At 43.3% G+C, this 13,025-nt stretch overlaps 1 protein-coding gene across 12 annotated transcripts in view; it reads left to right on the forward strand.

Moving 5' to 3' along the window:
- Positions 1-13,025, forward strand: part of SLC15A2 (solute carrier family 15 member 2) — a 148,599-nt gene that overhangs the window by 85,936 nt on the left and 49,638 nt on the right. For 11 of the 12 annotated variants that reach the window (XM_080399757.1, XM_080399763.1, XM_080399758.1 and 8 more), the window contains 8 exons: positions 745-822; positions 3,456-3,538; positions 4,783-4,869; positions 5,204-5,293; positions 5,646-5,690; positions 7,866-7,898; positions 8,971-9,059; positions 11,069-11,150. In XM_080399757.1, coding sequence (XP_080255883.1) covers positions 745-822; positions 3,456-3,538; positions 4,783-4,869; positions 5,204-5,293; positions 5,646-5,690; positions 7,866-7,898; positions 8,971-9,059; positions 11,069-11,150 — 587 coding nt within the window. The remainder of the gene's footprint in view (positions 1-744; positions 823-3,455; positions 3,539-4,782; positions 4,870-5,203; positions 5,294-5,645; positions 5,691-7,865; positions 7,899-8,970; positions 9,060-11,068; positions 11,151-13,025) is intronic. The other variant, XM_080399767.1, reaches the window with a different exon arrangement.

Here is a 13,025-nt window from a genome sequence, read left to right on the forward strand (position 1 = left end):
TGTAGCTACTGGTGTACAAACACGGACCCCACTGCTGGCTAGATGTTTGCAACTGGACCTCTAAATTCATGTGGTGCAAGAACTGACCTGGTCCAAGAGGTGCAGGGTTTCAGTGAACTGTAGCTCAGATCAATCAAAGCCATGCTGTAACAAGCCTGGCTTCCTGATGGGTTATTGCAAGACCTGACATTTGGAGCAGGCTGCCTCTAGTGAGATTGGGAAGGCGGTGAGAAAGGGAAATGGAGTTTTAAGACTAATCCTGTGTTCCCACTTAGATAGTAGGGCTGCTGGCTTCTACTTTGTCCACTGCAGGTCGCTATGAAATCAGATTCAGGTTTTTAGCTCAGTGACTCATGCAGCTGGCACAAATAATGTGGAAACACGGTACTGGTTATTTAGATCTAGGCAAATATGGAGTGGCTTCAGGTTATTATAAATGTGTTGGGGTTTCTCCCAATTACAGTTCCTACTACTTATTTCTACCTATTTGTCTGCCCTGTCCCTTCTACTGCTCTCATCAATATCCCATTATCAGCTGCTTTTGCTGGCAGACACTAACCCTGCTTCCAAATTGTCTTCATCAAGGGAGGACAACTGTTTCAAGGAGATTCAATTCACAGTGTCAGACACCAGCAAAGAAGATTTAAAGCCAGGGAAATGACTGATTTAGGGGTAGCAAATCAAAGGCCTGGTAACATAAGTCTGACTGTAATGAGGTGTTTTTATTTCTGATGACTCTTTCAGGGGATGTGAAATGTTTTGGAGAAGATTGTTATGCACTGGCTTTTGGTGTCCCAGCAGCACTGATGGTGTTGGCGCTTGGTAAGTGCTTGTACAGTACTGCTTGTAATAGGAGTTACCTTTTTTGAGTCCATGGATAGATGAGCAAATGCATGAATTCACTAGCTCTGGATGGATTCTGTAATGGGAAACTCAAGGGTTCAGGTCTTCCAACAATTCCACAGTTCAGAGCAGCAAGAAAGATCACGAGTTCAGCTAGTGGTGGGCAGACCATGGTTTTACTGTAGTCCTTTATCACGATACTGACAAGAGGGTGATCTGGTGGATGTTTCACAATACAATTGCTTTACTCTATAAAGCGAAGGGAGGCACCAAAAGGACTCTCCTGATGGCTTGCAGCTTTGCCTATGAGCAGGCTTGGCCTTTGAACTGCAATATGAGCAGTCCTCAGAGTTCCCCAGCTTATAGAAGAGAAGCTTACCATGCCGCCTCTAAACTTTCCACAGGCTCTTTGCAGCTTGGGACCATCTTTAATAGCTCAGACTTTTCCTTCAGAATCTATGTTCCACAGAAATCACAGAAGGAGCTGAATGAGATGTTACTTTATTCTGAGCTGTCTCACTTTGCTTGGCTGAAGTAATTCCCACAATTACAGTGACAACTTACTATGTTGCAATAAAAAGCCCTTATTGTCCAAGTGTCAGGAGACAGCTGCAATCACCCTGCTTCATAAAGCTTGCATCTTAGCCCCATTAATGTCCTTGTCAAGGTTTCTTCTTCAACCCTTATAAAATACTCAGCGATTTCCACATTCTTACTGTTACTCCTTGGTAGCGATACAGAGGATGCACCATTAGCTTTAGCTTCACAGTTGCGAACTGCTGAGGGGAGCAGTCCCCTTATTACGCTACATTTGAGAGGCTTTGACGCAGCACGGGGTGACTTCTCGTTCAGTTTGTTAGTTTAATTGAGAGACAGGCAATTGTGTGATTTCACCACAGCATTTGTGATTTGAACAGTTTGTCCCCCAGAGAATGTGAATGTTGCTCTCTCCCCTCAAGCTTCCGTCAGAGGGAAGAATCAGGACGGTGGAGAAATGTTATTAGGCCACAGCTAACATTACAGCAATTATTTTCAAGAAAGTGCATGGGCACGGGCCTGAGAAGCTTCTCTTTTCCCCTGTGGCCTCTTCCTATCAGTTTAAGGCAGCACAGGCTCCTCTGTGCACCATTGTGTGATGAATGTTTCTAGCAGAGTAGTAGTTGCCCAGGGGAAAATGGACGTGTAAATATTGCAGTTTCGGTGAGGGCATCAATCAAAATGTGTTTTTAGCTAGTGTCCTGCTGCCAGATTCCATGGCCTGCCTAGCAAAGCAGCTCTGTGTTCTTTTGTAACATGCTAAAATGCTCTTGGAAGTGATATATTTGCCTATGTGAGCAGCATGCAGAACTGGAGAAAATACCCTTTCAGCCCTGACTGGCCCTCTCCCCATGATGGTGGAATGCAAGGATAGATTTAGAGGCAGAACGGAAATCATATAGAACAAGATTTTCTGGGCTGCTTCAGCTTCTGAAAGACGGCGGAAAGACTGATATTATTTAATTCCAAATGCCAAACCTAATACAGAAACGTCAGTTCCCAAAGAAGTCAATGGCATCGCCAGAAGGTATTTCAGCAAACCTGATTAATCACCTTTTAGAAGCACCAGCAGGTCCACAGGGAGATGCTAAAAATTAAGTAGTGCAACTACCCCCTCTGGATGAGTTTGGACAAGTGTCTTTCAGTGCAGCTCACCTAAACTGACTTCAGAGATCTCTGACAGTTCTGCAAGTTGAAACTGGATGCAAAGAGTTTTCATAGAAAAGAGAAATGGTGAGTTCCCTGCTGTGTGCCAGGCCTCCTGTGTTAGGACAGAGGTGCCTGCTTTTCTCCACTGGCTGTGGACTGTCCCAGACAACTGGGTTAGTTTAAAAAGTTGAGGTTGGTTTGTTATGTGGATTTCATGTTCAGCTTTTATTGTGCTTCTCCCTGCTAACATCTTTGGAATTGCAACATGCTCAGAGGCTCTCGAAGAGCAGGATAAATTATATGTAATTGGATAGCCCTATCCCTCACAGGATTTTGAAGCCTCAGTTCAATATTCTTTGTGCTTTGAGGGTGAAAACCAAGAAAAAACAATATCTTAAATTGTATATCCTTTGTGGAAACCATAAATGGAGGTAATATCTGTTAACAGCAGCATGTGATGCAGTGACCTTCATGGTAGTTTCCATTGAAATGTGTGTGAGGTGCAAGTACACAGAACCACATTGGACCTGGATTAATCCTCACATGGTTGCAATAAGTCAGGGCTGATTTCCAACAATAGGTGTGTCAATTCAATGTGGATTGTATTTTAAGTTTATTCTGCAAAAAGCCTAGATGGAGGGAAATGTCAAAGCTTTAATTCCCAGCATGAATCAGATATGGAGGTGCCTGTTGTCCCAGAGCAGATCATGAGAAGATGATGGTGACTTCATCACACTGCCCCTTGTAGGATGTTGCATTTTCTTCCATCTGAAGGCATTAAAGGAGTCCTGTATATTTATTTTGTTAAAAGTGCAATCCTGTAAGCCCCAAGGGCAGAGGATTTCTGTTGAATAGAGGGGTGGTGGTCCTTCCCAGAAGCTAGTGCAGGACTGAGGCTCAGTCATTTGGATTATAATATTTTTCAGTTGTGTTCATTGCTGGAAGTGGACTGTACAGAAAAACGCCACCACAAGGGAATGTCTTACTGGAAGTGTGCAAATGCATCTGCGTAAGTGTGTGCCATGCTCTCTTTTTCGTTCTTGACTCTGAGTCTGCAGGTCAGAAAAGTACAAAGGGAAAGGGGAGGTGACCTATGGAGTTCTTCTGTGTGCTGCCTCTGGATATCTTGCTAATGAGCTGTAAGGAATAAGAAACACGTTTACACCCTAGTTTATTCTTTCAACATTTCAATTGCTTTTCCTTAGCTCCATGAACTGTTCAGCTGATGACAACAGAACCACTAGTGGCAAATGCTGGTGGAGGCTGAACTGAAAGGAAAATTCAGAAACTCACAGAGTATCAGATACATGACTCAATTTTTTTCAGCTGAATAATCTTACTGAGGTTTATCAGTTTAACAGACAGTAATAATACACATTCATATTATGCACATTCAGCATGTTCATGTTAATGCAAGAGACACCTGCTGAAGTTGCATTATAGCCTTGTCAATTATTTTTCACAGTGTGTGAGCTGAATATAGTATGTGGAAAAAATACTCTCTTATTATTAGGCAGATAATTATTTTTCTTTTTCAGGAAGCTGTTGCTAACAGCAGATGTTTTCTTTTTACCTAGGTCAATCCTAGTGACAGATTTACCTTGGGGAAACAGGCTGGATCTTAAAGATAGGCTTTCTAAGTGAGGTCTGCCACTCTTTTTGCTGGGTGGCTGTGTTCAGTGGCTGGAGCACACAGTATAAACAAACAAGTTATAAATTCAGTGTTGCTGATTTATCCTCCAGTGAGAAACCAACTTGAAAGTTGGTCTAGGAGTGAATGAGGCATGGGTTATGCCAGGAATATGCAAAGAAAGATCTACAGAACAAGAAGGGAGTGAGAGTTCTGGTTTTGACATTGTTTTGGATAATGAAGCTTTTCCTCCCCAGCACAGTGGTCAATCTGACAGGCACTTTTTGGAAGAGAAATGAAGAAATTGTTTAAAGCTTTATCATGTAGCAGGTTTTAAATCAAGCGTGAAACTGTCTTTGGGGGGCTAGCGTTAGATTTGTCTCTGAAAGGTAAGTCCATGAGGTTGTTCATTCCCACATCATACCTTTAATCAACCAATGTCACAGAAACTTCCCTGCAGAGAATTGGTCATAAAGCATCTAATCTGAGATGTTGGAAGTGTCCAGCAAAACCCCTGCAATTTTCTGGCATTGCTTACATTTGGGGGTGGGGAGGGCAGCCTTCAGCTGGGAACATGACCAGGCTAGGTGTGCCACAAGGGAGTTACCTGTTTTTCCCCCTAGTTTGCTATTAAAAACCGGCTGAAAAACCGCTCCCGTCAGATTCCAAAGAGAGATCACTGGCTGGACTGGGCGTCAGAAAAATACTCAGTAAGCAATTTTCTACCTGGCGGGTTTGGAGGGGGAAGGGGAAACATGGGCAGACAGACAGGGGAGGCAGTTAAGACTGGCCTGGCCACACTACTCCTCACATGCATTGGGCTCTCATTTGTCCTGTCCCTTCCCACATCTGTACTCTCCTGACCCTTAATGGACAGTTTAGGTGCTGCACTGAAATGCAGAAATGCAAATATGTCCACTATCACGAATAAGTGCGAAGAATAACTGCCGTGCAGAAAGAAATAGGAGCTCTCATGCTTTGTGGCTTGAATCACCTGTTGGGTTTTCACCCTCATCTTACGTTTTTTGTCTGTTCCCTTTATAGAAACAGCTGATTGGGGAGGTTAAAATGGTGACACGTGTTCTCTTCCTCTTCATACCACTGCCAATGTTCTGGGCCCTGTTTGATCAGCAGGTACAGTACAGTGCATTGCAGGTCTGCCTGCCAGCCTGGGTTTGCACCCTTGTCCTTCCAAGGTATCACCAAAACATCCTGGGGACACAGAGCACCCTGCTCCTACCAGGTGTCTGGGGGCGTGGTAAAGCAGTACCCACCATCACTGCTGACCATCCCTTCACAGTCCAGATGGGTGTCTGCCACAGGAGGGTGAGAAGGTAGCATGTGCCCTGCCTACTGGCAGGTGTTACAGGGAAGGGAAGGAATAGATGGGAAGTAAGACCTCCAACACCATAGTCTTCTCTGTCTCCATGTTTTCTAATCCCCTAGGGCATCTTGAAGGCTTCACAGCTGTCTGTTTTCTCCTTAGGGATCCAGGTGGACTTTGCAAGCCACAAAAATGAATGCTGATTTTGTAAGTACTTAATGTCACCAGGGTTGGTAAGACTAGTAGTAACATCACTGCTCTTGCTTTTTAGCTGGAGTCTTGTAGTACTAAGAGCATATGCTTGATTAGTTGTACTTTTGGTGATTAAAAGTGAGAGGCTCTGCACAGCCATGTTCAATTCATCACAGCACATCTTGGCAGGGAGTGAGTGCTGAGAAGCCATCAGCAGCCTGCAAGGTCAGGAGTGCTGACCTACTGGCAACTGGTTGCTCTGTGACCTTGAGCAGGTAGGGTTTCCTGCCTGCTATCCCACAGAAGATAGAAAAATCAGGGAAAGTTTGCACAGCCCTTTTAAGGTGTAATTAGAGCTATTGTAGATCTATGTTTCTGCTCTGGCTTACTTGGTGGTACATTAATGAAGCCTCTGAAAACCAGCAGCAACCTGGTGTGTAGGGTAGAGATATGATGAGGATTAATTTGGTAGTAGCCATAAAGTTTTTCAAAGATTTGAGTGACAAATGGTGCAGTGACAGGGAAATGGGGATCAGCTATCTGTCTAAAGATGCAACCATACAGGGCTGGTTTCCAGACGTGTATGTTTTAACAGGCTATCTAAATCTTACCTGTGGATGCTCGCATCAGAATTTAGAACTCTAAGTGCCTGTTTTTCAGTTTAAAGTTTACTTAAAGCCCAAAATTTGAGCCCTTCTGTGTCACTTCTGTTAAAAATTGGGCTTTCTGCTTGTGATACTCATTATGCTTAATTAATTCAAATGAGGCATGAAGAAGACTACACCTTAATTAATATTTACCCACCTAAGACAAAACAATGAAAGCTCATGCAGTCTTTGTGATGTGTATCTAAAACCTTTGCTTTGTGCTGTTTTGCTCATGTGCACTTAGTGATCCATTAGCAGATCTAAGAATCACCAGGTGTCACTTGTTAAACTCTCCATGGTGGAGAAGGATATATTCAGGGTGTTTTTTTGTCACACCAACTTGTATAGATTTTTGGCTTGAGTTTCAGTCTCATCTGCTCTTCACTGGTGAGTTGTCCCAGTTCACTAAGGTGAGAATTAACTGCAACATTGGAGTGATCCCACCATTAGGCTTGTTGGAGTTTGTGTTTGTAATAGTCCATGCTTTTCCCTTCTGCAGACAAAAGGCTCAGCTAGGAAGTACAGAGTTAAACAGGGAATGATTTAGTGTGAGATGAAATGTTTGCAGGCTTGTTTCCTAATGGCACATTTGTATAGTATGCACAAAGTAGCAGGAAGCTTATTTGCCTGGTATTTTTAATTGTAGGACTCCTTTGCTGTGACCCGAGGTTTCTACTCTTCTGGGAGGCAGCTGCTGACAGAGACAGGCAGCTATTGTAGATTCAGCTCAGGACAAGCCTGGCAGGCAGGAGACAAACCCCCACAGTTCTTTCTTGGAAAGACATTATTTCCTAATTTTTCCCCTCTTCTCTTCATCTAAATATCAAATGATAAACATTGCATGGAGTTCAGACAAACACTAGCCCCTCCCTGGAGACAGCTCATCAGTCCCTTTTGGGGTTTGGGATGCCTCTGTCCGTCCCTGTTGACCTTCCCTGATTGTGGGGGCTGGGTACAGTGACGCAGGGGTGAGGCACTTCCTATAGCCTTGAGGACTCTCGGCTCAAACGAAGAAGTCGGAGTTGACCAAAGCCCATTGGGTACTCTTGGCAGACGGAGGGAGGAAAGAGGTTTGTGCAGCCCACTGGCTCATGGACGGTCTTTTGTTATCCTTTGGGGTGCTCGGGAGAAATGCTGAAAGAGCTCAGAGGGTCCTGAAGCTTGAAAGCACTCGCTTGTAGGATTTGGGCTTTTCCTATTACAGAAGCAGGGAGGGAGGAAGCTCTAAGCTCAGATCCCAACCTGGGCACTAACATTCCCATGCCTCCCCACTCACCCAGTTCATGGCTCAGCCAGTCTGAAAGATGGGTCTCAGTACCTGTCATAGGCTGTGTCCATAGCTTCCTTCTGCAAAACGATTCTCATCAAATGCTGTGTCCTTAGATACCAAGTGTCAAGAGCGCAATATCAGCTGCTAAAGCCAACGTAAAGCAAAGGAAAACACCTTTGCTGCTAAAGCCTCTACTGGACCAGCTGCTTATTTGCTGTATGTGCTGTTATATTATGGTGTTTATGAATCACTTGGAATATCTTTTTGTTTCAGGGGATATATGTCCTTCAGCCTGACCAAATGCAGGTAAAAGATACTCTAGGGTAGGAAATAACCCTTAGAAATGTATTTTCTTTTTCTCTCACTTTTATTTTTCTCATGGAACCAGTGGCCTTTGTCTCCTCCTTTTGAAAGAAATAGCAGTTCTCCTGCTGACTTCTGTGGTGTGGGCTCTGCCTTATTGCTCACTAGCTGTTTTGCAAGCTTAGTCTTGGGGTTCAGAAGACCCCGAGGGTGTCCTAATATGGAGTTTGAATCTCGCAGAGTAGTGCAGAGGTGTGGGGAGACATGTCACCATAGCACTTCTTAAACTGGTCCTGGCGTGTGGAGGATACAAGCTGTGTCTCCTTTTGACATGCCCCTGTGCTGGGAAGAGCATTGTACCTGAAATATATTTCCTTCCTTCATTTCTGCAGGGCAGATGAAAATGTGAAAGCTCCAAGATGGTGCCATGTTGTCACAGTTGATTACAATTCTTATGCTGAACAGCTCTGGAGAAAATCAAAGCTGTTCTGTTGCCTGCAATCTTCATTCAAAACTGAAACAGCATTTCTCTCTGCTTGTTCTCTGTCACTCTCTGTTTTCTTGCTCTGCCACTGCTAGCTGGCAGACAAGCTCTGCCCCTCCCAGGAGAAATTTAGGTCCTGGGGGATTACTAAGATGTGTGGAAGTGTAAGAAATTGCCAGTCTCATAGAATATTGCTGGTTCCTCTGGGATTTTGCTGAAGTCCCGAGATGTTTCCGCTATTGCTGACTTGGTGTAAGGTCCCACCACAGCACTGAAGGTCACCTGCCTCTATTGTCAGTGGGTTTTGTACTCTTTAAAAACATGTTTCGGTTCTCTCTTCAGGAAACTGGGCCAGTGAGGCTTGCTTACCTCTTGGAGGGGAGGATATGAACAAAATGCATTCTTGCCTGTGAAAACTAAATAGCAGAAACTGTCAAAGTGCAAACTATGATTATATTTTAAAAAGGAGGTTTTTAAGTGTTTGTTCATGTCCTTTCTGTAATGGAATTATTTCTGGAGGACAGTGTTTTATGAGTTTAATTACTGAAAGTTGCTTTCTAGTCACTAAACTCCCATTCTTTTGTATTGCAGTTCTTAAATCCACTTCTTATTCTTGTCTTCATCCCAATTTTTGACCTTGGGCTCTACCCCCTGATAAACATGTGCAAATTTAATTTCACGTAAGTACTTGGGGACGATGCAGATAGCTCAGTGCTTTTTGTTTTGCAGCAAGTATGCAGAAGAGCTTTTAAAGAGGAGAAACGCAATTTTCCATTCACCCTCTACTTCAGCCCCAAGAGGCAGCATCACCCTCTTCCATAGGCCCTGGAAATTCCAAGGGGAAAAATTCAGTGATTCTGCTCTGTACAGATTTTCCCTGAAATTATTCCCCAGATATTAACAGTCCTTCTATAAATTTGATCAATGTGTTTTTCACCTTATCTCCTATATCATCCCTAAATAATTCCCTCCCTGAAAGGTCCCTATGGGCCCAAATTCACAGTCCCATGTGGTGTTGTGAAAGCAAGATTCCACACCAGGATTTGGACCAGTGAGTACATAAGGGAATTCCCGTACGGCCCAAGCATATTATCCCTAGACAATGTTAGTAAGAAGTACAGTGTAGTGTGAGTAGACCTCCAGGTTGGTTCTGAGACTCACTTCATGCATTTTGGGAGATTTTACTTCAGAGTATCTGTAGTCTGCCTCTATGGACTGATGCCCTTTAGCAGTGGGAGTGTGTTATGTGCATTCATGCAGTGCCTCTGCCAGTGTAGCTTCAGCTGAAAAGAACGAAGTTTCCATGCTCCAGCACCACTTCTCACGTGAACAACAGCACAACAGCATGGGAAGGGGCGATGAGTGGGAGATTGGCTTAAAAAGCATGTTCCTAATCCAAACTGAAGTGCTGTATAGACAAAACCATGTAAAATAGGGATGGAAGGTGGAAGGAGCCTCAGAAGCCTCTCTCTTCAACCTGCCGATCCTTTCCCATCATGCTGAATTACTTGCACCTAAAGACATAGCAAAGACACTGTCCAGCCCTGCGATGGTACCCTTTGGAGGACACACATCAGAAGCTGTATTTTTCCATGCTGCCTCATTGTGAGCCCTTGCCCTGGACTGAGCCTGGACTCGACAGAAAAATTCCTGCCTTATGATCCATTCGCAGACTATTTTACCTCTCAGCTCAAACACTTGCACCCATCAGGACTGAGTACTGTGCTGTTTCTGTCCCCTGGAAGTGGGATGCTAGCAGGCCAGTTTAGCTGTAGAAGTGGCTCTGGAAACACTGTAGCTTGCAGGGTGTTAGCCTGTGTGGCTGCAAAAGTTTGTGCTGCGAAATGTCAATTTAACATTGAAGATCAAACCCATTTTTTATTACAAGATACAAGCAGTAAATATTTATTTATTTTTTTATCTCAGGGCATGCAACTGAGACTCGGCGTTTGGGTTCCTAACCTGGATTTCCCACAGCCCAGTCAATCTGGAAAGCGAATCCAGACCATTACAAAGTGAAAACCACTGAATCTAGAACCAGGTCAAATCTCAACAGCTTAGTACTCAGTTTGGACCTGCTGTTCTGGATCTATTTTATTCTGCTTTATATTAGATTATCTCATTCATGTAACTCTGGTAGAGTTGCACTAGTTTTGCTCCTAGCTCAGAAGCAAGCTCTTTATTCTCTACAAATGTAAATGTATTGGCATGAGAAATAACCCAGAATGATGCCACAGATGGTCAGAAACACTGATGACACAAATGACACATTTTTCTGCTCCTTATTCCTGCTGCTAAAAAGCATGCTACTTTTCTTTTGCCTTTCCCAAAAGAGGCTTGAAGATACATAATTTCTAGTGCTCCTTCCAACATCACAGGTTAACATAATGCCATGAGCTATTCCCATTAGAAGAGCTAGGAACAAGATAACATGAAACTTGCAAGCAAAGAGCGCTTTTTCATGCCATATCAGTTTTAATTGGCCTCAGTGCTGGCCTTGTACAGAATAATAGAATAGTTTTAAGTTAAATGATTGGCAATTTAAACAGCATATCATCCCCAGTGCCACCTGTTGGACAGTTTATTACATGGTTTTGGCACATCCTTGGCTCTCAGGGGTGGTATTCTGTATTTTAAACTACTTTTTTTTTTTTTTTTCTTAATGGCACCTCTTTCATTTGCCCTATAGACCTATTAGGAAAATGGCAACAGGTATGATCCTTGCAGGGATGGCGTTTGGACTTGCAGCTGTTGTAGAAATCAAAATAAATGTGAGTATAGCACAAGGGATTCCTCAGAAATACTTTCTTTCTCTCAGGAGTTTTTATTGATGCCTGTTAGATAATCCTTTTAACCTCGTTCCTTGATCATAGTTTGTAATATGTTCTTTAAAATTAAGCATACTGATCCAGTTGCTAATAATAATTCTTACTTTGTCCACTTTCCCCCCTCTTTCTCTCTGTCTCTTTCTCTCTAGTCTTTGCAGTTTTGCTGTGCCGGTCATCTGTATTGGTCTATATTCTAGATTTCCATCATCAAAGTGCTTGACAGACATCTAGTTAACACTAGTGATTAATTCCCAAAAGGTAGTCTGTTCTCTCTCCTGTTTCTTGCTGTAGCTTGCTTATATTTTACTGTTTGAGGGTTATTTTTCAAATGTGTATCTGCTGTTTGCTTTGTTTTGGGTTTGGTGTGTTTGGGTTTTTTCTTTAAAAAAATTAATTACTTTCCTATTTTAGGGTGAGGATGTGGTTTTTTACAAGCCAAATTTTTTATCCAGTGAGGCAGGTGAATGCAGTCACTTCCATAGTCACAGGCATCAGAGACTGCAAAGCATTCCCAGACAGGGTGGCAGCAAATCTCTTGTAAACTCCATGTTAGCCCCTGTAGACTTGTACCATGTTTCTGGCCTGTGACCAGCCTTCTGCAGACTTTGGCTGACCTTTGTCTCACAAAAGTTACTACAGGATTAATTTTTAAAGCTTCTATGTATGCTTAAAACGTTCTGTTAGAGTGGCTGGCACACAGCCCTGAATTAACATCTGCTAGTTCCTCAGGTGAATCCACTGACAAGTCTCTCACTGAAATGAGACTTTGTGGGTTCAGGTCTTCTTTATGATCTCTGTACGTGAGCAAAGAAACGCTGTCATTGCCATCACCAGCAGCTCTGGCTGAGCGCTGAAGGTCTGCTCTGGCTGTGGTGACTCCTCTGGGCAGAGGCAAGGTGAGTTAGATAGAGGTTCCTCCCCTACCTGTGCAGTGAAATTTTTCCCTGAAGGCCACTAAAAGCTCTAGGGAAGAGGTGGATGGGATGGCCCGCTGTGGGTCATGCAGACCAAAAGCCACAGTAATGGAATTTGCTGGATAACGTTAACAGGCCTGTTGGTCCAGAGCAGCGTATGGGTACAGGGAAATCAGTGTTGCCCTATCTTCTCTGACAGTGTGCCTCCCCACTGAGTTAGGTTCAAACTGCTTGCAATACCCACATTATAGGATGAGATAGAAAAAAATTAATAGCTTTGAAGTATTTCTGGCAGCTACTTGAAAATAGAGTGATAAAAAAAGAGAATTAAAAAAACTTCATTTTAGATCTGCAGGTAGTACAAGGCTGACGCTGATTGATGTATTCTTTTTAGGAAATCTTTCCTGACAGAAAGAGATACCTCTGTGCCAGAGGCATCATATTCCCTTTCTCAGAAAAACAGGGAATAAGATCTATACAGTTGGCTGTTAGATAGCATGGTGTCAAGTGATGCACAAGCTCTGATTACAGACATGGAGCTGGGCTGGGATTTTCAAAACTGCTTAGCTTCTGGCCTAATTCTCTCCCAGTCACTGGCTGCAGTGGGAAATAATTATTCTGGTCACTGCTTTTGAAAACTAAGCACAATATTTTCCATTCTGATATGGCAGTTGGTTAAATCCAGGCACTAGGGAGCTGTATAACGAAAGCAGTGACATTTTCCTACCTACCCAGCAGTTGTGTAGCCTGTATGCTTAGCAGTGTGAAGAACAGGTTTTGGGAGGAATGATAGGTTGGCTATCAAGCTACTGTGAGGAAACCTCCCTAAGTAAGATTTATGTTCAGTTTTCTCTCAGTGCAACTTTTGATGAAAAAGTGTCATTACAGAGAGGAGGACTATTAT

Source organism: Falco punctatus (genome assembly GCF_963210335.1).
Source record: "Falco punctatus genome assembly, chromosome: 8".
Classification (NCBI taxonomy): domain Eukaryota; kingdom Metazoa; phylum Chordata; class Aves; order Falconiformes; family Falconidae; genus Falco; species Falco punctatus.